The sequence below is a fragment of the Heterodontus francisci genome, chromosome 14, assembly GCF_036365525.1.
Source record: "Heterodontus francisci isolate sHetFra1 chromosome 14, sHetFra1.hap1, whole genome shotgun sequence".
NCBI lineage: Eukaryota > Metazoa > Chordata > Chondrichthyes > Heterodontiformes > Heterodontidae > Heterodontus > Heterodontus francisci.
In genome coordinates, this window is record NC_090384.1 from 26,917,017 (window position 1) to 26,942,499 (window position 25,483).

General features: G+C 44.9%; 1 protein-coding gene across 2 annotated transcripts in view; it reads left to right on the forward strand.

Annotated features, from left to right (window-relative positions):
* Positions 1–321: 321 nt before the first annotated feature.
* The window catches only part of LOC137377271 (CD44 antigen-like), a 291,352-nt gene continuing 266,190 nt past the window's right edge, over positions 322–25,483 (forward strand). For both annotated transcript variants that reach the window (XM_068046813.1, XM_068046814.1), the window contains exon 1: positions 322–478. In XM_068046813.1, the coding sequence (XP_067902914.1) occupies positions 424–478 (55 nt within the window). In that variant the 5' untranslated portion in view covers positions 322–423. The remainder of the gene's footprint in view (positions 479–25,483) is intronic.

Genomic DNA, 25,483 nt, shown 5'->3' on the forward strand with positions numbered 1-25,483 from the left:
TTTGTTGAGTTCATCTGTTTGTTTAGTTTTTGCACAGTTTGGTAAGTGGGCATGGGTGTGTAAGTGCTGTGTACTGACTGGAATATCTCTCCCGGACAGTCGGAGCTCCCTCACTCTCTGCTGGTTAACTGGTGCTACAAGTGTTTTTGGCTGCTGTGTGACTGAACTAGCAGAGGGAGGGTGTGCCTGATTGTGAGTGAGAGTTCTCAGTTTAATGACTGTAGTCTCACGTCACTCTCTCTGTTCCCTCCTCCCCCTCCCCCTTTAACATATTCAAACAGAATAAAACCAAGTTAAAAAAAAAACTCAACTCTCCAGGGGACAGAGGAGAGGAGCTGCCGATTGAAGAAATTACTCACACTTCAACTGCTCAGCCAGGAGAGAGGAGGAGAAGCTGCTGACAGTTAGCTACACGAGGGAAGCATGTTCCACAGGCTGTTTATTGGAGCTCTGGGATCAATACTGGTGTGCGTTCAAGGTAGGTGGCTGACTATAAATAAAAACCTTTACCTTTCTTCCAGAATATGTAGTAAGTAAAGGTGATGACTGGAAAAGTCAATGCTGTGAAGTTAACAGTGGTACCATGGTTAATGATGGGCAGACTTCAATTGACGGCACTGGACTTACTTCCAGTATGAACACTTTCTCAATTACTAATGAACTTATTGTTTAGCTGGTCATTTCCCTGCTTGTTTTACACATTCTGAAAACTGATTACTAGGGATCTATTTGTGAAGCCCTCACAGACACTGGTACTTAGAGACTGGCTGGTAATTAATCTGACAACTGCCAAGACCAATAAAACTGAATGTTTGATCTTTAGTATTTTCATGTAAGAGAATAGGGAGTAAACATCAAAGGAGAATGTGGTGATTTAAAGGATGTTCTTTGTAACAGAAAGTTCATTAACTGCACTGTGATAAATGTTTGAGAAATCTTTACCATAGAATCTGTAGAAAATTTGGCAAATTCTCAACGAAAGACTAGGATGCAATCCTGGCTTGATAGAGAGGGAAATAGCAGCCCCCAACCCGCAAACTGTATCATGGCGTGGTAGGACCTAATATGCACCCCCTCCCCCCATTGTACCATGGAATGGTAGGACTGACTCACCTCCTCCCCCCCCCCACCCCACCCCTACACAACTGTGCCATGGAGTGGGAGGACTGACTCACCCATCCCGCCCCTCCTCCACCCCCACCACTGTACCATGGAGTGCTAGGACTGAATCCCAACCCACTGGATAATGGAATGGCAGGACCTAATCCCCACCCATCCCCCCCGCCCCCCCCAAGTCTACCATGAAGTGTGTTACGACTGAGATGGGAGGAGTGCACTGTTTATTCCAGTCCCACTTCTCCACAGGTCACAACATATATTTTAAATTTTTCCACTTACTGATACAATCAATCATATACTCTATTTTTCCCAGAATAGAACACACTAACCAGGTTTCTTTAATGAACAACAAAATTATCAGTTTATTATAGGACAAGTCTTAACTAGTAATGAAGTAAAGTATAAACACAAAGATTGAAATTTTTAAAGTTCCTTTTTTACCTTAGCCCCTCACTCTCACAAAAAGCATTTGGGCATTACTTTTTAATTTTTGAAGAAAACAGCAGATGAGATATGTTGTTCCAAAACTGGCAGACAGTCTAGCCTCCGAGTACACATAGACAGGTCACAAGGATATTTTGGAACAGTTCTTTTCAGGCAGTGTTAAGAATTATTTTTAGCAAAGTTTTCTTCAAAGACAGGAGACGAGATGAATTGACACAGTGGACTTCTCAGGGTCTTTTAGAGGTGCTGGAAAGCAAGCTGGGTTGTGGTCTTTTTTCCTTTCTTCACTTCTTCTTCAGGCTAACTTTATCAACCGCTCCCTCCAGAAGGTAAAACATACTCTGACTCTACAACCGAAAGCTTGCCTGTTTTTCTGCTCTCTCAGGTGCACTCTGTTGCTGCCGGGCTTGTCCAATCAAGGGGCACTACTGACTTCTCTGTCCACATTTTCCCCTGTTACCAGGGTTCCTGTTTAACTTGAGTCATGTGACAACCAGTAAACATTGTTGCCGAATTAGTTCTTTCACTGTCCTCTTGAAAAATAACTGGTCCAACATTTATTCAGTTTGATTATGAATTCCTCAAAAAATATTTTAACTAAAAAAACAGAAGCACCTTCAAACAAGTGGTAGAACTGAATCCCCCTCCCACTGTACCATAGAGTGGTAGGACTGAATTCCACCCCCTGCCCCCCACACTGTACCATAGAGTGGTAGGACTGAATTCACCTCCCCCCCCCCCCACTGTACCATAGAGTAGTAGGACTGAATTCCAAACCCCCCACACTGTACCATAGAGTGGTAGGAGTGAATGCTCCCCCCCCCAAACACTATACCATGGATTGGTAAGACTGACTCACCACCCCCACTGTACCATAGAGTAGTCGGACTGAATTCCACCACCCCCCCACACTGTACCAGAGAGTGGAATGACTGAATTCCACCCCCCACCCCAACCACTGTATCATAGAGTGGGAGGACTGAATTCACCCCCCCCCCCCCCCCCCACTGTATCATAGAATGGTAGGACTGAATTCCACCCCCCCCCCCACACTGTACCATAGAGTGGTAGGACTGAATTCACCCCCCCCCCCCGACTGTATTATAGAATGGTAGGACTGAATTCCACCACCCCCCCACACTGTACCATAGAGTGGTAAGACTGAATTCACCCCCCCCCCCCACTGTATCGTAGAGTGGTAGGACTGAATTCCACCCCCCCCCCCCAAACACTGTACCATGGATTGGTAAGACTGACTCACCACCCCCACTGCATCATAGAGTGGTAGGACTGTATTCCCCCCCCCACTGTATCATCGAGTGGTAGGACTGAATTCACCCCCCCCCCCCGCCCCCACTGTACCATAGAGTGGTAGGACTGAATTCCACCCCCCCCCGCCCCCACTGTACCATAGAGTGGTAGGACTGAATTTTACCCCCCCCCCCCCACTGTACCATAGAGTGGTAGGACTGAATTCACCTCCCCCCCCCCCCAACTGTACCATAGAGTGGTAGGAGTGAATGCTCCCCCCCCCAAACACTGTACCATGGATTGGTAAGACTGATTCACCACCCCCACTGTTCCATAGAGTGGTAGGACTGAATTCCACCCCCCACCCCCGCCGCCCCCTCCCGCCCCCTGCACACTGTACCATAGAGTGGTAGGACTGAATTCACCCCCCCGCCCCCACTGTATCATAGAATGGTAGGACTGAATTCCACCACCCCCCCACACTGTACCATAGAGTGGTAAGACTGAATTCACCCCCCCCCCACTGTATCGTAGAGTGGTAGGACTGAATTCACCCCCCCCCCCCACTGTATCATAGAGTGGTATGACTGAATTCACCCCCCCCCCCACCCCGCACACTGTACCATAGAGTGGTAGGACTGAATTCACCCCCCCCCCCACACTGTATCATAGAGTGGTAGGACTGAATCCCCCCCTCCCGACTGTACCATAGAGTGGTAGGACTGAATTCCCCCCCCCCACTGTATCATCGAGTGGTAGGACTGAACTCCCCCACCCCCCACTGTACCATAGAGTGGTAGGACTGAATTCACCCCCCGCCCCCTCCAACTGTACAATAGAGTGGTAGGACTGAATTCACCTCCCCCCCCCCCCCCCCACTGTACCATAGAGTGGTAGGACTGAATTCCACCCCCCCCCCCCGCTCTCCCCCCCCCCTCCCCCCGCACACTGTACCATAGAGTGGTATGACTGAATTCCACCCCCCCCCCCGCACACTGTACCATAGAGTGCTCGGACTGAATTCCACCCCCCCACCACTGTATCATAGAGTGGTAGGACTGAATTTTACCCCCCCCACCCCCTGCACACTGTACCATAGAGTGGTAGGACTGAATTCACCTCCCCCCTCCCCCCCACTGTATCATAGAGTGGTAGGACTGAATTCCACCGCTCCCCCCCCACCCCCCCCCCCCCGCACACTGTACCATAGAGTGGTAGGACTGAATTCACCCCCCCCCCCCACTGTATCATAGAATGGTAGGACTGAATTCCACCACCCCCCCACACTGTACCATCGAGTGGTAGGACTGAATTCACCCCCCCCCCCCCCCCCCACTGTATCATAGAATGGTAGGACTGAATTCCACCCCCCCCCCCCCACACTGTACCATCGAGTGGTAGGACTGAATTCACCCCCCCCCCCCCCCACTGTATCATAGAATGGTAGGACTGAATTCACCACCCCCCCCCCCCCCCACACTGTACCATCGAGTGGTAGGACTGAATTCACCCCCCCCCCCACTGTATCATAGAATGGTAGGACTGAATTCCACCACCCCCCCACACTGTACCATAGAGTGGTAGGACTGAATTCCGCCACCCCCCCACACTGTACCATAGAGTGGTAGGACTGAATTCACCCCCCCCCCCCCACTGTATCATAGAATGGTAGGACTGAATTCCACCACCCCCCCACACTGTACCATAGAGTGGTAGGACTGAATTCACCCCCCCCCCCCCACTGTATCATAGAATGGTAGGACTGAATTCCACCACCCCCCACACTGTACCATAGAGTGGTAGGACTGAATTCCACCACCCCCCACACATTACCATAGAGTGGTAGGACTGAATTCACCCCCCCCCCCACTGTATCATAGAATGGTAGGACTGAATTCCACCCCCCCCCACACTGTACCATAGAGTGGTAGGACTGAATTCCACCACCCCCCCACACTGTACCATAGAGTGGTAGGACTGAATTCACCCCCCCCCCACTGTATCATAGAATGGTAGGACTGAATTCCACCACCCCCCCACACTGTACCATAGAGTGGTAGGACTGAATTCCACCACCCCCCCACACTGCATCATCGAGTGGTAGGACTGAACTCCCCCACCCCCCACTGTACCATAGAGTGGTAGGACTGAATTCCCCCCCCACTGAACCATGGAGTGATAGGACTGAATTCCTCCCCCCCCCACCCCCACCACCAACTGTCCCATCGAGTGGTAGGACTGAATTCCACCCCCCCCCCCCCCACTGTACTATAGTGGTAGGACTGAATCCTCCCCCCCACTGTGCCATAGAGTGGTAGGACTGAATCCCCCCTACTACTGCACCCTGGAGTGGTAGGACTGGATTCCCCCCTCCCCCCCCCCCACTGTACCATAGAGTGGTAGGTCTGAATCTCCCCCTCCCACTTTACTATAGAGTGGTAGGACTGAAGCCCCCCTCCTACTGTACCATGGGGTCTTAGGACTGAATCCCCCCTCCTATTGCACCATGGAGTGGTAGGGTTGAATCCCCCCCTCCCCTGTATTATAGAGTGGTAGGACTGAATCCCACCCCCTCCCACTGTACCATGGGGTCTTAGGACTGAATTCCCCCTCCTATTGTACCATGGAGTGGTAGGACTTATCTTCCTGGAGCGGAGTGGACCTGTGGGGAGGACGCCGAGTGAGAGAAGAGGATAAATTGATCCCTAGGACGAGGGCCAGTCACTTACCTTCTGGGAGTGGAGCAGAGCAGAGCGGACCTGTGGGGAGAACGCCGAGCGAGAGAAGAGGATAAATTGAGCCCGAGGATCGAAGCCCAGTCACTTACCTCCTGGGAGTGGAGCGGAGCGGAAAACAGTCCAGGCATGCTGGAGTTTGAAAAAAGATTGTCAACAATGACATTACAGGAAAGCTGCAAGGTGATTGGTTGGTGAGTAACAGCTGTCAGTGCCTGGAGATACCTTAAACAAATCAGGGGTAAGTTATTTTTTTAAACCTACCATATAAGTGATAAGGTTAGTACTGCTAAAGTGTGCTTTTTTAAAATTAGTGTAATTTATTAAGGAGTTAAGATTGTAGTGGGTAGTGTTTGGAGTAGAACAAGGCCCCTAGAGTAATTAATGCTTTTTAATTAAAGGCAGCAACTAAGTAATCTAAAGGTAAGTCATGGCAGGAGAGCTCACACCCGTGATATGCTCCTCCTACGTTTCAGGGACGCTTCCAGTCTCCCTGACGACCATGTGTGCAGGAAGTGTATCTATCTGCAGCTACTGGCTAGTTACATTACGGAGCTGGAGCTGCGGGTGGATTTACTGTGGAGCATCCGCGGTGCTGAGGACATCTTGGCTAGCACGTTTAGCCAGGTAGGCACACCGCAGGTAATGGCTGCACAGGCAGGAAAGGGATGGGTAGTAGTAGGAGTAGAAGGCATAGGCAGATAGTGCAGGAGTCCCCTATGGCCATCTCCCTCTCGAACAGATATACCGCTTTAGATATTGTTGGGGGGGATGGCCTCCCAGGAGAAAGCAGCAATAGCCAAGTTCGTGGCACCACGGATGTCTCTGCTGCACAGTAGGGGCGGAAAAGACTGGGAGAGCCATAGTGATAGGAGATTCAAGTGTAAGGGGAACAGACAGGCGTTTCTGTGGCTGAAAACGAGACTCCAAGATGGTATGTTGCCTCCCTGGTGCGAGGGTCAAGGATGTTTCTGAGCGGCTACAGGACATTCTGAAGGGAGAGGGTGAACAGCCAGTGGTCGTGGTACGTGTCGGTACCAACGACATAGGTGGAAAAAGGGATGAGGTCCTGCAAGATGAATTTAAGGAGTCAGGAGCTAAATTTAAAAAGCAGGACCTCAAAGGTAGTAATCTCAGGATTACTTCCTGTGCCAAGTGTTAGTGAGTATAGGAACAGGAGAATAGACCAGGTGAATGCGTGGCTGGAGAAATGGTGCAGGAGGAAGGGATTTAGATTCCTGGGACATTGGGACCAGTTCTGGGGAAGGTGGGACCTGTACAAGCGGGTGGGTTACACCCAGGCAGGACCAGACCCGATGCCCTCGCAGGGGTGTTTGCTAATGCTGTTGGGGAGGATCTAAACTAGAATGGCAGAGATATTACTAGGATGCAAACCTGAGCAGGGAGACTGAGGAGGAGAAAACAAAGATAGAAACGAAAGACAGGAAACAAAAAGGCTAAAGTGGAAGGGATAGAAATCGAGGGCAAGAAACAAATAGGGCCATATTGCGAAATAATGCTAAGATGACGAAGAATGTTAAAAAGACATGCCTAAAGGCATTATGTCAAGGTGCGGAGTATTCGCAATAAGGTAGGTGAATTAACCACGCAAATAGATGTAAATGGATATGATATAGTTGCGATTACGGAGACATGGCTGCAGGGTGACCAAGGATGGGTACTGAACATCCAGGGGTATTCAATATTTAGGCAAAAATGGAAAGGAGGTGGAGTAGCGTTGTTAGTAAAAGAGGAAATCAATACAATAGTGAGGAAGGATATTAGCTCAGAGAATCCTGATGTGAAATCTGTATGGGTGGAGCTAAGAAATACCAGGGGGCAGAAAACATTGGTGGTGATGCAGAGGATGGCATTGAACAGGAAATTAGAAACTCATGCAATAAGGGTGCAACTGTAATCATGGATATAGATTGGGCAAACCAAAATAGCAATAATACTGTAGAGGAGGAATTCCTGGAGTGCGTACGTGATGGTTTTTTTGGGCCAATACGTTGAAGAACCAACTAGAGAACAGGCCATCCTAGACTGGGTATTGTGTAATGAATGAGAAAGGATTAGTTAACAATCTTGTTGTGCGGGGTCCCTTGGGGAAGAGCGACCATAAAATGATGGAATTCTTCATTAAGATGTAGAGTGAAAGAGTTGATTCCGAGACGAGGGTTCTGAATCTAAATAAAGGAAACTATGAAGGTATGAGGCACAAGTTGGCTATGATAGATTGGGAAACATTACTTAAAGGGTTGACAGTGGATAGGCAATGGCTAGCATTTAAACAGCGCATGGATGAATTACAATAACTGTTCATTCCTGTCTGGTGCAAGAATAAAACAGGAAGGGTGGCTCAACTGTGGTTTACAAAAGAAATTAGGAATAGTATTCGATCCAAGGAGGAGAAATATAAAATGGCCAGAACAAGCGGCAAACTTGAGGATTGGGAGCAGTTTAGAATTCAGCAAAGGAGGACAAAGGGATTGATTAAGAAGGGGAAAATAGAATATGAGAGTAAGCTTGCAGAGAATATAAAAACTGACTGTAAAAGCTTATATAGATATGTGAAGAGAAAAAAGATTAATGAAGACAAATGTGGGTCCCTTACAGTCAGAAAAGGGGGAATTTATAATGGGAACAAAGAAATGGCAGACCAATTAAATACATACTTTGGTTCTGTCTTCACAAAGGAGGACACAAATGACCTCCCAGAAATCTTGGGGAACATAGAGTCTAGTGAGAAGGAGGAACTGTATGAAATAAGTATTAGTAGGGAAATGGTGTTTGGGGAATTGATGGGATTGAAGGCCAATAAATACCCAGGGCCTGATAATCTACATCCCAGAGTCCGTAAGGAAGTGGCCCTAGAAATAGTAGATGCATTGCTGGTCATTTTTCAAAATTCTACAGATTCTGGAACAGTTCCAATGGATTGGAGGGTAGCTAATGTAACCCCACTATTTAAAAAAGGAGCTAGAGAGAAAACAAGGAATTATAGACTGGTTAGCCTGACATCAGCAGTGGGGAAAATGCTAGAGTCCATTATAAAAGATGTAATAGTAGAGCACTTTGAAAACAATTACAGGATCGGAAAAAACAGTATGGATTTACGAAAGGGAAATCATGCTTGACATGGGCGGCGCAGTGGTTAGCACCGCAGCCTCGCAGCTCCAGCGACCCGGGTTCAATTCTGGGTACTGCCTGTGTGGAGTTTGCAAGTTCTCCCTGTGTCTGCGTGGGTTTTCTCCGGGTGCTCCGGTTTCCTCCCACCACCAAAAGACTTGCAGGTTGATAGGTAAATTGGCCATTATAAATTGCCCCTAGTATAGGTAGGTGGTAGGAAAATATAGGGACAGGTGGGGATGTGGTAGGAATATGGGATTAGTGTAGGATTAGTATAAATGGGTGGTTGATGGTCGGCACAGACTCGGTGGGCCGAAGGGCCTGTTTCAGTGCTGTATCTCTAAATAAAAAATAAATTTACTGGAATTTTTTGAGGATGTAACTGTTAGAATAGATAAGGGAGAACCAGTGGATGTGGTGTATTTGGACTTTCAGAAGGCTTTTGATAAGGTCCCACATAAGAGATTAGTGTGCAAAATGAAAACACATGGGATTGGGGGTAAGGTACTGACATGGATAGAAAACTGGTTGGCAGACAGGAAACAAAGAGTAGGATTAAACAGGTCTTTTTCCGAGTGGCAGGGAGTGACTAGTGGGGTACCACAGGGATCAGTGCTAGGACCCCAGCTTTTCACAATATATATTAATGATGTAGATGAGGGAATTAAATGTAATATATCCAAGTTTGCAGATGACACAAAGCTGGGTGGGAGTGTGAGCTGTGAGAAGGATGCAGAAAATCTCCAGTGTGATTTGGACAGGTTGAGTGAGTGGGCAAATACATGGCAAATGCAGTATAATGTGGATAAATGTGAGATTATCCACTTTGGTGGCAAAAACAGAAAGGCAGATTATTATCTGAACGGCGATAGATTGGGAAAGGGGCGGTGCAGCGAGACCTGTGTGTCCTTGTGCACCAGTCACTGAAAGTAAGCATGCAGATGCAGCAGGCAGTTAAGACAGTCACACCCCTTAGATTAACTACCTTGAATACGGCCAGTGGTCAGGGACAGGAGGGTGTGACTATGAGTGAGGCAGGTAGAGGGATCCAGGAAATAGTGTTGCAGGAGCCTCAGCCCTTGTCCTTGTCCAACAGGTTCGAGATTCTTGCTCCCTGTGTGGACGAGAGCAGGGACTGTAGGGAGGATGAGTAAACTGACCACAGCACCATGGTACAGGGAGCCATTCAAGTGGGGTAGAAAAGAGAAATGTAGTTGTAATCAGGGATAGTATAGTTAGGGGCATAGACACTGTTCTTTGTGGACAGGATCGAGAGTCCCGAAGGCTGTGTTGCCTACCTGATGGCAGGGTTCAGGATATCTCATCTGGGCTGCAGAGGAACTTGGAGTGGGAGGGGAAAGATCCAGTTGTCGTGGTCCACGTAGGCAGCAATGATATAGGTAGAACGAGGATAGAGGTTCTGCTGAGGGAATATGAGCAGCTAGGGGCTAAATTAAAAAGCAGAACCAAAAAGGTAATAATCTCTGGATTACTACCTGAGCCACGAACTAATTGGCACAGGGTCAATAAGATTAAAGGGGTAAATGCGTGGTTCAAAGATTGGTGTGGGAGAAATGGGTTCGAATTCATGGGACATTGACACCAGTACTGGGGAAGAAGGGAGCTGTTCCGATGGGACGGGCTCCAACTGAATCATGCTGGGACCAGAGTCCTGGTGAATTGCATAACTAGGGTTGTAGATAGGGCTTTAAACTAAATAGTGGGGATGGGGGGAGGGAAAGGTTCAGTTACATGAAAAATTAAGTCAAAGTTAAAGGAGAAGGTAGGAGTGCAGGTTTGTGATGAGGCAGATTGTTACCAGAAAATAAAAGGAAGGGACAGAACGTGTGAACATCATATTGTACCAAAGAATCATACAAGAGTAAGGAAATTTGATAATAGAACAAAATTAAAGGCTTTGTATCTGAATGCATGAAGCATTTGGAATAAAATAAATGAGTTAACAGCGCAAATCGAGACGAATGGGTCTGATTTAGTGGCAATTACTGAAATGTGGTTGCAGGGAAACCAGGTTTGGGAATTGAATATCCAAGGGTACTCAGTATTTCAGAAGGATAGGCAGGAAGGAAAGGGAAGTGGTGTAGCTTTGTTAGTAAAGGAAGAGATCAGTGCGCTAGTGAGAAATGATATCGGGACTGGAGATCAAGACGTAGAATCAGTCTGGATAGAAATAAGAAATAGTAAGGGAAAGAAGTCCCTGTTGGGAGTAATCTATAGGCCCCCAAATAGTAGTTTCGTAGTGGGGCGCAGTATAAACCAGGAAATACTGGGGGCTTGTAAGAAAGGTACGGCAATAATCATGGGTGATTTTAATGTGCATATAGACTAGATTAATCAAATTGGCAAGGGTAGCCTTGAGGGAGAGTTCATTGAATGTATTAGAGATTGTTTTTTGGAGCAATATGTTGTGGAACCAACCAGGGAGCAGGCTATTCTAGATATGGTATTGTGTAATGAGGTGGGATTAATTAATGATCTCATAGTTAAGGATCCTCCAGGGAAGAGTGATCATAGCATGCTAGAATTTCAAATTCAGTTTGAGGGCGAGACACTGGAGTCCCACACTAGAGTTCTGGAGTCAAACAAAGGTAGTTACACAGGCATGAGGACTGATTTGGCCCTAGTAGACGGGGCAGGAAGTCTAAATGGTAGGACAGTTGATGAGCAGTGGCAGATGTTTAAGGAGATATTCAAATCCTCCCAACTAAAATATATTCCAGAGAGGAAGTAAAATTGTAAGAGGGGGAAAAACAATGATGACTAAGCAAGGAAGTTAAGGATAACACAAAGACAAAAACTAAGGCATCCCATATTGCAAAGGCCAGTGGCAGGCTGAAAGATTGGGAAACTTTTAAAGATCAACAAAGGGTTACCAAAAAAGTCATAAAAAGAGCAAAGGTAAATTATGAAAGAAAACTAGCGCAAAATATAAAAATGGATAGCAAAAGCTTCTATAAGTATATAAAAGGGAAGAGAGTAGCTAAAGTGAATGTTGGTCCCTTGGAGGATGTGACTGGGGAGTTAATGGAGGGCAACACAGAACTGGCGGAGACAGTAAATCAGTATTTTGCCTCAGTTTGCACCGTGGAGGACACTAGTACCATCCCAATAGTAACAAGTAATGCAGAGGTTATAGAAAGGGAGGAACTTGGAACAATCATCATTACGAAGGAAAAAGTACTGAGAAAACTATTGGGATTGAAGGCAGACAAGTCCCCAGAGCCTGATGGCCTACATCCTAGGGTCTTAAAGGAAGTGGCAGTGGAGATAGTGAATCCATTGGTTATAATATTCCAAAATTCTCTGGATGCAGGGAAGGTTCCAGTTGATTGGAAAAAAGCTAATATAATGCCCTTATTCAAAAAGGAAGGTAGGCAGAAAGAAGGAAACTATAGACCAGATAGTTTAACATCTGTCATTGGGAAATTGTTAGAATCCATTAGTAAGGAAGTAATAACAGGACATTTAGAAAGTCAAAATGCAATCCACCAGAGTCAGCATGGTTTTATGAAGGGTAAATCGTGTTTGACTAATTTGCTAGAGTTCTTCGAAGATGTAACAAGCAAAGTGGATAATGGGGATCCTGTAGATGTAGTATATCTGGACTTCCAGAAGGCAGTTGATAAGGTGCCGTACAAAAGGTTAATACACAAGGTAAGATCACATGGGGTTAGGGGCAATTTATTAGCTTGGATAGAGGATTGGCTAACCAACAGAAAACAGAGAGTCGGGATAAATGGGTTTTTTTCTGGTTGGCAAGATATAACTAGTGGGGTGCCACAGGGTTCGGTCCTCGGGCTCCAACTATTTACAATCTATATTAATGACTTGGATGCATAGAAAAAAAATAGGAGCAGGAGTAGGCCATTCGGCCCTTTGAGCCTGCTCCGCCATTCATTTATGATCATGGCATGATCATGCAGGGATAGAAGGTACTATAGCCAAATTTGCTTATGACACTAAAATAGGTGGGATAGTAAGTTGCAATAAAGAAAAAAGAAATTTACAAATGGATATGGATAGGTTAGATGAATTGGCCAAAATTTGGCAGAAGGAATTTAACATGGATGAGTGTAAGGTTATCCATTTTTGGTTGGAAGAATAGAAACATAGAAACATAGAAAATAGGAGCAGGAGTAGGCCATTCGGCCCTTCGAGCCTGCTCCGCCATTCATTATGATCATGTCTGATCATCCAACTCAGTAACTTGTTCCCGCTTTCGCCCCATACCCTTTGATCCCTTTAGACCCAAGAGCTATATCTAACTCCTTCTTGAAAACATACAATGATTTGGCCTCAAATGCTTTCTGTTGTAGCAAATTCCACAGGCTCACCTCTCTCTGGGTGAAGAAATTTCTCCTCATCTCAGTCCTGAAAGGTTTACCCTGTATCCTAAGACTATGGCCCCTGGTTCTGGGATCCCCCACCATCGGAACATCCTTCCTGCATCTGCCCTGTCAAATCCTGTTAGAATGTTATAGGTTTCTACGAGAGCCCCCCTCACTCTTCTGAACTCCAGCAAATATAATCCTAACTGACTCAATCTCTCCTCATACGTCAGTCCCGCCATCCCAGGAATCAGTCTGGTAAACCTTTGCTGCACTCCCTCTAAAGCAAGAACATCCTTCCTCAGATAAGGAGACCAAAACTGCACACAGTATTCCAGGTGTGGCCTCACCAAGGCCCTGTATAATTGCAATAAGACATCCCTGCTCCTGTATTCGAATCCTCTCGCCATGAAGGCCAACATACCATTTGCATTTTTTACCGCCTCTTTCGCCTGCATGCTTACTTTCAGCGACTGGTACAGGAGAACACCCAGGTCTCGCTGCATTTTCCCCTCTCTCAGTTTATAGCTGTTCTGATAATCTGCCTTTCTGTTTTTGCTACCAAAGTGGATAACCTCACATTTATCCACATTATACTGCATCTGCCATGCAGTTGCCCACTCACTCAACTTGTCCAAATCACCCTGAAGCCTCTCTGCATTCTCCTCATAACTCACCCTCGCACCCAGTTTTGTGTCATCTGCAAATTTGGAGATATTACATTTAGTTCCCTCATCTACTTTTATACTCTATTCCTATATATATCTAATTAATATATATTGTGAATAGCTGGGCTCCTAGCACTGATCCCTGCGGTACCCCACTAGTCACTGCCTGCCATTCGGAAAAAGACCCTACTCTTTGTTTCCTGTCTGCCAACCAATTTTCTATCCATTGCAATACACTACTCCCAATCCCATGCGCTTTAATTTTCCATGCTAATCTCTTATGTGGGACTTTGTCGAAAGCCTTCTGAAAGTCCAAATAAACCACATCCACTGGTTCTGCCTCATCAACTCTACTAGTTACATCCTCGAAGAATTCTAGTACATTTGTCAAGCATGATTTTCCTTTCGTAAATCCGTGCTAACTCTGCCTGATTCTACCACTGTTCTCCAAGTGCTCTGCTATAAAGGCAAATTATTATCTAAATGGAGAGAAACTTCAGAGTGCTGCGGTGCAGAGGCATCTGGGTGTCCTCATGCATGAATCACAGAAACCTAGTATGCAGGTACAGCAGGTAATAAGGAAGGCAAATAGAATTTTGGCATTTATTGCTAAAGGAATAGAGTATAAAAGTAGGGAAGTGTTGCTGCAACTGTACAAGGCATTAGTGAGACCACACCTGGTGTATTGCGTACAGTTTTGGTCCCATGCTTGAGGAGGGATATAGTTGCATTGGAGGCAGTTCAGAGGAAGTTCACTAGATTGATTCCAGAGATGAGGAGTTTGTCTTATGTGAAAGATTGAACAGTTTAGGCCTTTACTCTCTAGAGTTTAGAGAATGGGAGGAGATCTAATTGAGTTCTATAAGATGATTCAGGGGATTGACAAAGTAGATGTAGAGAGGATGTTTTCTCTTGTGGGGCAATCTAGAATGAGAGGTCATAGTTTTAGGATAAGTGGGGGTAGCAGATTTAAAACAGAGATGAGGAGAAATTACTTCTCGCAAAGGGTGGTGAGTCTGTGGAATTCACTATCCCAGAGTACAATGGATGACGGGACATTGAGTAAATTTAAGGAGGAGATAGACAGATTTTTAATTAGTAATGGGTTGAAGGGTTATGGAGAACGGGCAGGAAAGTGGAGTTGAGGCCAAGATGGGATCATCCATGATCGTACTGAATGGCGGAGCAGGCTCGAGGGGCTGAATTGCCTCCTCCTGCTCCTAATTCTTATGTTCTTAAGAAGGCAATCAAGCAGGCTACTACGTCCTGGATGATGTCGAGCTTCTTGAGTGTTGTTGGAGCTGCACCCATCCAGGCAAGTATAGAGTATTCCATCAGACTCCTGACTTGGGCCTTATAGTTGGTGGGCAGGCTTTGGGGAGTCAGGTGTTACTTGCTGCAGAATTCCTAGCCTTTGACCTGCTCTTGTAGTCACAGTATTTATGTGGCTGCTCCAGTTCAGTTTTTGGTCAATGGTAACCCCCCCAGGATGTTGATAGTGCAAAATAGTGGTTGCTTGCCAAGCGCGAATGAGCTAACAGGACTACATAACGAGGTTTTTACTACACATTGTGAGGAGATGACGTCTCAGATTAACATGAGATTTTTGCACTTATTGATGATGAGTCCACTGATTAGGAAGTCAATTATGTGCTGCATGTTTTGATTGATTTTATGTTTGGTAAAGCCAAAGATGTGCAGTCAGGAAAGCTCACAACAGTGCTCACAGACTGCGTCCACTTAGAAGCTACTAATTACACCACAGTTTCCCAAGCAATAATCAAAACCATTTCAAAATACAGTGCATATTTTAACAAAGTGTCTGCTTTCATTAGTGACAATACTGAAAGCATTTGATACTGCAGATTTTATGGGCCTTGACAACATTCTAGCAATGAAGACATGTGCTCCAGAACTAGCCGTGCCCCTACCCAAGCTGTTCCAGTACAGCTACAACACTAGCATCTACCTGACAACGTGGAAAATTGCCCAGGTATGTCCTGTGCATAAAAAGGAGGACAAATCCAAACTGGCCAATTACCGCTCCATCAGTCTACTCTCAATCGTCAGTAAAGTGATAGAAGGTGTTGTTGACAGTGTTATCAAGTGGCACTTGCTTAGCAGTAACATGCTCAGTAACACTCAGTTTGGGTTCTGCCAAGACCACTCAGCTCCTGACCTTATTACAGCTTTGGTTCAAACATGGACAAAAGAGCTGAGTTCCAGAGGTGAGGTGAGAATGACTGCCCTTGACATCAAAGCAGCATTTGACTAAGAATGGCATCAAGGATCCCTTGCAAAACTGGAGTCAATGGGAATCAGGGGGAAAGCTCTCTGCTGGTTAGAGTCATACCTAGTTCAAAGGAAGGTGGTTGTGGTAGTTGGAGGTCAATCATCTCAGCTCCAGGACATCACTGCAGGAATTCCTCAGGGTAGTGTCCTAGGCCCAACCATCTTCAGCTGCTTCATCAATGACCTTCCTTCAATCATAAGGTCAGAAGTGGGGAAGTTCGCTGATGATTGCACAACGTTCAGCACCATTTGCGACTCCTCAGATACAGAAGCAGTCTGTGTAGAAATGCAGCAAGACCCGGACAATATCTAGGCTTGGGCTGATAAGTGGCAAGCAACATTCATGCCATACAGGTGCCAGGCAATGACCATCTCCAACAAGAGAGAATCTAACCATCTCCTCTTGACATTCATTGACATTACGATCACTGAATCCCCACGATCAACATCCTGGGGGTTACCATTAAATATAAACTGAACTGGAGTAGCCATATAAATACCATGGCTACAAGAGCAGGTCAGAGGCTAGGAATCCTGTGGCAAGTAACTCACCTCCTGACTCCCCAAAGCCTGTCCACCATCTACAAGGCACAAGTCAGGAGTGTGATGGAATACTCTCCACTTGCCTGGATGGGTGCAGCTCCAACAACAATCAAGAAGCTCGACACCATCCAGGACAAAACAGCCCACTTGATTGGCACCCCATTCACAAACATTCACTCCCTTCACCACTGATGCACAGTGGCAGCAGTCTGTACCATCTACAAGATGCACTGCAGCAACGCACCAAGGCTCCTTCGACAGCACCTTCCAAACCCGTGACCTCTACCAACTAGAAGGACAAGGGCAGCAGTTGCAAGGGAACACCACTACATGCATGTCCCCCTCCAAGCCACACACCATCCTGACTTGGAACTATATCACTGCTCCTTCACTGTCACTGGGTCAAAATCCTGGAACTCCCTTCCTAACAGCACTGTGGGTGTGCCTGCCTCACATGGACTGCAGCGGTTCAAGAAGGCAGCTCACCACCACCTTCTCAAGGGCAATTAGGGATGGGCAATAAATGCTGGCCTGGCCAGCAATGCCCAAATCCCATGAATGAATAAAAAAAAACTTGTTACACGACAAAATCTTTCAAATCTGTGCTCCAAGTGTAATGTCTAATGCCATCCATATTACATGTAATGCACATATTTCTTGTCAGTGAATTGTGCAAAAGAGAGTTTGGTAAAGTTGACAATCTGGTCAGCTACATTAAAAAGATATTCTAACACTGCCCTAGCCACAAGCTTTGATTCAGTTACACATTGCAAAGGTGGCTGAAATGGCTGAAATTGGGGAACGAAACATCCCCCTCCCTCTGAAGCCAGTAATTACACATTTGAGTTCTTGCTTTTGGGCAATACAATATCATGCACCTTACCTGAAATACTACTCAGACTTCATCACAGAAGAGTTCACACTGACACGGAAAACACAGGTTTTAACAGACATTGTAACCCTTTTAAACAATGCTCAGCTTTATGAGGAGGTTCAGTTTGTTGCCAAGAGTACTACACGACTGATGGATTTAACCACTTGAATCTTGACATGTCACAATCCATAAAGCTTACAATAAATTAATGGATGCACTGTTCTGGGCTAAAGCACAGTTAAATGAACAACACTCTGATGATGCTGAATTAAATGCCTGTGCGCAACAGATGTTTTCTTGCATGGCAAAGCAGGTCAAACAAATTACTGGTACGGGGAAGAGTCAAGCAGTGAAGAAAAAGTGTCTCAGAGGTTTCAACAACATTCCGTGGCATTCCTGAAAGCTGTGTGCATCTTTGACCCTGCACAAATACATCTCTTAATGGTGGATTTAAACTTTCGAACAGATTTAAACTTTCGACAAGAACTGCAGGCTGAAGATTCCTGCTTATAAAAGCATTGCAAAAGAAGCAGACTGTACTTTACCTGTGCTGCAGTTTTGGAATTCTGTGGAATGCAGAATCCCCCACCTTGCAAGGCTAGCACGGTGCTGTCTGACAATTCCAACAAACTTTGTGGATGCGGAGAGAGCTGTGTCTAAACATGCAGGTGTTCACAGTACAGAGACAGGGAATGAAAAAAGAGACAGTTGCAGGTTGCTCCATGCTCACATTCAACCACTGACTTCAATGAGTGAAGAATGTGATCTATTTATCGGCAGCTTTTTACAATAGTTTTTGAGTATACAATTAATGCCATTTGAAACCAGATACCTCTCGTCTATTTTTTGTTTTAAGTAAATCATTTTCATGGTTTTTGTGAAATTCATGATTCTTAAAATGCTGTGACCATGCAATTTGTTAAATTTGACCATGAATTTTGTCGGGCCCTAATGATCAGGGAATTACTGGACAGTACAATTGAGAACCAGGCTGAATATAGAAGGTTCAGATGGGAGGTGAAAAATCAAATAAGAGAAACAAAGAAAGAGTATGAGAAGAGACTCCCAGCTAACATAAAACGGAAGCTGAAAGTCTTCTGTAGGCACATAAATAGTAAAAGGGCAGTAAAAGATGGAGTGCGGCCAATTCGGGACATAAAAGGGAATTTACGCATGACAGGCAGAGGACATGGCTGAGGTACTAAATGAGTAATTTGCATCTATTTTGACCAAGGAAGAAGATGTTGCCCAAATCTGGGTGAAACAGGAGGTCGTTGAGACACTGGATAGGCTAAAAATTGATAAAAGGGAGATATTAGATAGGCTGGCTGTACTTAAAGTTGATGAGTCACTAGGACCGAATGAGATGCACTCAAGGGTACCTCGGGAAGTAAGGGCGGAAATTGCAGAGGCACTGGCCATAATCTTCCAATCCTCCTTAGGTACAAATGTGGTGACAGAGGATTGGAGAATTGCAAGAGAAATTGCAAGAGAATTGCCTTGTTCAAAAAGGGTGTAAAGACAAGCCGAACAACTACAGGCCAGTCAGTTTAACCACAGTGGTGGGAAAGCTTTTAGAAACGATAATTTGGGACAAAGTTAATAGTCACTTGGACAAATGTGGATTAGTTAAGAAAAATCAGCATCAGTTTGTTAAGAGCAAATCATGTTAAACTCATTTGATTGAGTTCTTTGATCAGGTAGCAAAGAGGGTTATGAGGGTAATGCAGTTGATGTGTTGTACATAGACTTCCAAAAGACATTTGATAAAGTGCCACATTACAGGCTTGTCAGCAAAGTTAGAGCCCATGGAATAAGTGGGACAGCAGCAGCATGCATACAAAATTGGCTGAGTGATGGGAAACAGAGAGCAGTTGTGAATGGTTGTTTTTCATACTGGAGGAAGGGGTTGGTGTTAGGACCGTTGTTTTCCTGATATATATGAATGAACTAGACTTGGGTGTACAGGGCACAATTTCATAATTGCAGATGACACAAAAATTAGAAGTATTGTTAACTGTGAGGAGAATAGTGATAAACTTCAAGAGGATATAGACTGGCTGGTGGAATCGGCGGACTAGTGACAGCGGAAATTTAATGCAGAAAAGTGTGAGGTGATTGGCAGTATTTTGGAAGGAAGAACAAGAAGAGGCATCATAAATTAAAGGGTACAATTCTAAAGGGGGTGCAGGAGCAGAGAGACCTGGGAGTATATGTGTGCAAATCATTGAAGGTTGCAAGGCAGGTTGAGAAAGTGGTGAATAAAGCATATGGGATCCTGGGCATTATAAATAGGGACATAGAGTGCAAAAACATGAAATTTATGATAGACCTGTAAAAAATACTGGTTCTGCCTCAACTGGAATACTGTGTCCAGTTTTTGGCACCACACTTTTGGAAGGACGTCAAGGCATTAGAGATGGTGCAGAAAAGAATCACGACAAAGGTTCCAGGGATGAGGAACGTCAGTTTCATGGATAAGTTGGAGAAGTAGGGGCTGCTCTCCTTGGAGAAGAGACGATTAAGAGGAGATATGATAGAGGTGTTCAAAATCATGTGGGGTCTGGATAGAGAAGATAGAGAGATACTGTTCCCATTGACCAATGGATCCAAAACCAGAGAACACTGATTTAAGGTGATTGACAAAAGATACAACAGCGACATGAGGGAAATCCTTTTTTCACAGTAAGTGGATATATCGGGAATGAACTGCCTGAGAGATTGGTGGAGGTAGAATCAATCGAGGCTTTCCAAAGGGAACGGGATAATTATCTGAAGAGAAAAAATTTGCAGGTTGCAGTGAAAAGGCAGGGCAATGGTGTGAGGTGGGTTGCTCTTGCAAGGAAACAACATAGACATGATGTGCTCAATGGGCACCATGTGTGATGCAACCATTCTATGATTCAGTGAACCAAGTCACTTTCAGCCTATTGGTGAAGGAACTACTGCCCCCAGTCATAATAAGTCTTGTGATGGACAGGGAATTATTGCCTCCAGTCACAGTTGGCCGATTGATGAAATGGAATTACTGCATCCATTTGATGTTAATCTATTGTTCAGGAAATTAATGTTCCCAGTCACTGTCAGTCTCGTGATGATCAGAGAATTACTGTCCCCAGTCAGTGTTCGTCCATTGATGATCAAAGAAGTACTGTCCGCAGTCACTGTCAGACTATTCATCCTGGAATTACTGTCCCCAGTCACTGTCAGTCTATTGATGATCAGAGAATTACTGTCCCCAGTCACTGTCAGTCCAGTGATGATCAGACAATTACTGTCTCCAGTCACTGTCAGTCTGTTGATCAGGGAATTATGGTCCCCAGTCACTGTCAGTCCATTGATGATCATGGAATTACTGTCCCCAGTCACTGTCAGTCTATTGATGATCAGAGAATTGTTGCCACCAGTCACTGTCAGTCTATTGATGATCAGAGAATTACTGTCCCCAGTCACTGTCAGTCTGTTGATGATCAGGGAATTATGGTCCCCAGTCACTGTCAGTCCATTGATGATCATGGAATTAATGTCCCCAGTCACTGTCAGTCTATTGATGATCAGGGAATTACTGTCCCCAGTCACTGTCAGTCTATTGATGATCAGGGAATTACTGTCCCCAGTCACTGTCAGTCTATTGATGATCAGGGAATTACTGTCTCCAGTCACTGTCAGTCTATTGATGATCAGGGAATTAATGCCCCCAGTGACTGTCAGTCTATTGATGATCAGAGAATTAATGCCCCCAGTGACTGTCAGTCTATTGATGATCAGAGAATTACTGTCCCCAGTCACTGTCAGTCTATTGATGATCAGGGAATTACTGTCCCCAGTCACTGTCAGTCTATTGATGATCAGGGAATTACTGTCTCCAGTCACTGTCAGTCTATTGATGATCAGGGAATTAATGCCCCCAGTGACTGTCAGTCTATTGATGATCAGAGAATTAATGCCCCCAGTGACTGTCAGTCTATTGATGATCAGAGATATACTGTCCCCAGTCACTGTCAGTCTATTGATGATCAGAGAATTGTTGCCAAAAGTCACTGTCAGTCTATTGATGATCAGGGAATTACTGTCTCCAGTCACTGTCAGTCTATTGATGATCAGGGAATTACTGTCTCCAGTCACTGTCAGTCTATTGATGATCAGAGAATTACTGTCCCCAGTCACTGTCAGTCTATTGATGATCAGGGGATTACTGTCCCCAGTCACTGTCGGTCTATTGATGATCAGAGAATTACTGTCCCCAGTCACTGTCAGTCTATTGATGATCAGAGAATTACTGCAACCAGTCACTGTCAGTCTATTGATGATCAGAGAATTACTGTCCCCAGTCACTGTCAGTCTATTGATGATCAGAGAATTACTGCAACCTGTCACTGTCAGTCTATTGATGATCAGAGAATTACTGCAACCAGTCACTGTCAGTCTATTGATGATCAGAGAATTACTGTCCCCAGTCACTGTCAGTCTATTGATGATCAGAGCATTACTGTCCCCAGTCACTGTCAGTCTATTGATGATCAGTGAATTACAGTCCCCAGTCACTGTCAGTCTATTGATGATCAGAGAATTACTGTCCCCAGTCACTGTCAGTCTATTGATGATCAGAGAATTACTGTCCCCAGTCACTGTCAGTCTATTGATGATCAGAGAATTACTGTCCCCAGTCACTGTCAGTCAACTGATGATCAGAGCATTACTGTCCCCAGTCACTGTCAGTCTATTGATGATCAGAGAATTACTGTCCCCAGTCACTGTCAGTCTATTGATGATCAGAGAATTACTGTCCCCTGTCACTGTCAGTCTATTGATGATCAGAGAATTACTGCAACCAGTCACTGTCAGTCGATTGATGATCAGGGAATTACTGCAACCAGTCACTGTCAGTCTATTGATGATCAGAGAATTACTGTCCCCAGTCACTGTCAGTCTATTGATGATCAGAGAATTACTGTCCCCAGTCACTGTCAGTCTGTTGATGATCAGAGAATTACTGTCCCCAGTCACTGTCAGTCTATTGATGATCAGAGAATTACTGCAACCTGTCACTGTCAGTCTATTGATGATCAGAGAATTATTGTCCCCAGTCACTGTCAGTCTATTGATGATCAGAGAATTACTGCAACCAGTCACTGTCAGTCGATTGATGATCAGGGAATTACTGCAACCAGTCACTGTCAGTCTATTGATGATCAGAGAATTACTGCAACCTGTCACTGTCAGTCTATTGATGATCAGGGAATTACTGCAACCAGTCACTGTCAGTCGATTGATGATCAGGGAATTACTGCAACCAGTCACTGTCAGTCTATTGATGATCAGAGAATTACTGTCCCCAGACACTGTCAGTCTATTGATGATCAGAGAATTACTGCAACCTGTCACTGTCAGTCTATTGATGATCAGAGAATTACTGCAACCAGTCACTGTCAGTCGATTGATGATCAGGGAATTACTGCAACCAGTCACTGTCAGTCTATTGATGATCAGAGAATTACTGTCCCCAGTCACTGTCAGTCTATTGATGATCAGAGAATTACTGTCCCCAGTCACTGTCAGTCTATTGATGATCAGAGAATTACTGCAACCTGTCACTGTCAGTCTATTGATGATCAGAGAATTACTGCAACCAGTCACTGTCAGTCTATTGATCATCAGAGAATTACTGCAACCAGTCACTGTCAGTCTATTGATGATCAGAGAATTACTGTCCCCAGTCACTGTCAGTCTATTGATGATCAGAGAATTACTGTCTCCAGTCACTGTCAGTCTATTGATGATCAGGGAATTACTGCAACCAGTCACTGTCGGTCGATTGATGATCAGGGAATTACTGCAACCAGTCACTGTCAGTCTATTGATGATCAGAGAATTACTGTCCCCAGTCACTGTCAGTCTATTGATGATCAGGGAATTACTGCAACCAGTCACTGTCAGTCGATTGATGATCAGGGAATTACTGTCCCCAGTCACTGTCAGTCTATTGATGATCAGAGAATTACTGTCCCCAGTCACTGTCAGTCTATTGATGATCAGGGAATTACTGCAACCAGTCACTGTCAGTCTATTGATGATCTGAGAATTACTGTCCCCAGTCACTGTCAGTCTATTGATGATCAGAGAATTACTGCAACCAGTCACTGTCAGTCTATTGATGATCTGAGAATTACTGTCCCCAGTCACTGTCAGTCTATTGATGATCAGAGAATTACTGTCCCCAGTCACTGTCAGTCTATTGATGATCAGAGAATTACTGCAACCTGTCACTGTCAGTCTATTGATGATCAGAGAATTACTGCAACCAGTCACTGTCAGTCTATTGATGATCAGAGAATTACTGTCCCCAGTCACTGTCAGTCTATTGATGATCAGAGAATTACTGCAACCAGTCACTGTCAGTCTATTGATGATCTGAGAATTACTGTCCCCAGTCACTGTCAGTCTATTGATGATCAGAGAATTTCTGTCTCCAGTCACTGTCAGTCTATTGATGATCAGAGAATTACTGTCTCCAGTCACTGTCAGTCTATTGATGATCAGGGAATTACTGCAACCAGTCACTGTCAGTCTATTGATGATCAGAGAATTACTGTCCCCAGTCACTGTCAGTCTATTGATGATCAGAGAATTACTGCAACCAGTCACTGTCAGTCTATTGATGATCTGAGAATTACTGTCCCCAGTCACTGTCAGTCTATTGATGATCAGAGAATTACTGTCCCCAGTCACTGTCAGTCTATTGATGATCAGAGAATTACTGCAACCTGTCACTGTCAGTCTATTGATGATCAGAGAATTACTGCAACCAGTCACTGTCAGTCTATTGATGATCAGAGAATTACTGACCCCAGTCACTGTCAGTCTATTGATGATCAGAGAATTACTGTCCCCAGTCACTGTCAGTCTTTTGATGATCAGAGAATTACTGTCCCCAGTCACTGTCAGTCTATTGATGATCAGAGAATTACTGCAACCAGTCACTGTCAGTCTACTGATGATCAGAGAATTACTGTCCCCAGTCACTGTCAGTCTATTGATGATCAGAGAATTACTGTCTCCAGTCACTGTCAGTCTATTGATGATCAGGGAATTACTGCAACCAGTCACTGTCAGTCTATTGATGATCAGAGAAATACTGTCCCCAGTCACTGTCAGTCTATTGATGATCAGAGAATTACTGCAACCTGTCACTTTAAGTCTATTGATGATCAGAGAATTATTGTCTCCAGTCACTGTAAGTCTATTGATGATCAGAGAATTACTGTCTCCAGTCACTGTCAGTCTATTGATGATCAGAGAATTACTGTCCCCAGTCACGATCAGTCTATTGATGATCAGAGAATTACTGTCCCCTGTCACTGTCAGTCTATTGATGATCAGAGAATTACTGTCTCCAGTCACTGTCAGTCTATTGATGATCAGAGAATTACTGTCCCCAGTCACGATCAGTCTATTGATGATCAGAGAATTACTGTCCCCTGTCACTGTCAGTCTATTGATGATCAGAGAATTACTGTCCCCAGTCACTATCAGTCTGTTGATGATCAGAGGATTAATGTCTCCAGTCACTGTCAGTCTATTGATGATCTGAGAATTACTGTCTCCAGTCACTGTCAGTCTATTGATGATCATAGAATTACTGCCCCCAGTCACTGTCACTCTATTGATGATCAGAGAATGACAGTCCCCAGTCACTATCAGTCTATTGATGATCAGAGAATTACTGTCCCCAGTCACTATCAGTCTATTGATGATAGAATTACTGTCTCCAGTCACTGTCAGTCTATTGATGATCATAGAATTACTGACCCCAGTCACTGTCACTCCATTGATGATCAGAGAATTACTGTCCCGAGTCACTGTCAGTCTATTGATGATCAGAGAATTACTGACCCCAGTCACTGTCACTCCATTGATGATCAGAGAATTACTGTCCCCAGTCACTATCAGTCTATTGATGATCAGAGAATTACTGTCCCCAGTCACTATCAGTCTATTGATGATCAGAGAATTACTGTCTCCAGTCACTGTCAGTCTATTGATGATCAGAGAATTACTGTCCGCAGTCACTGTCAG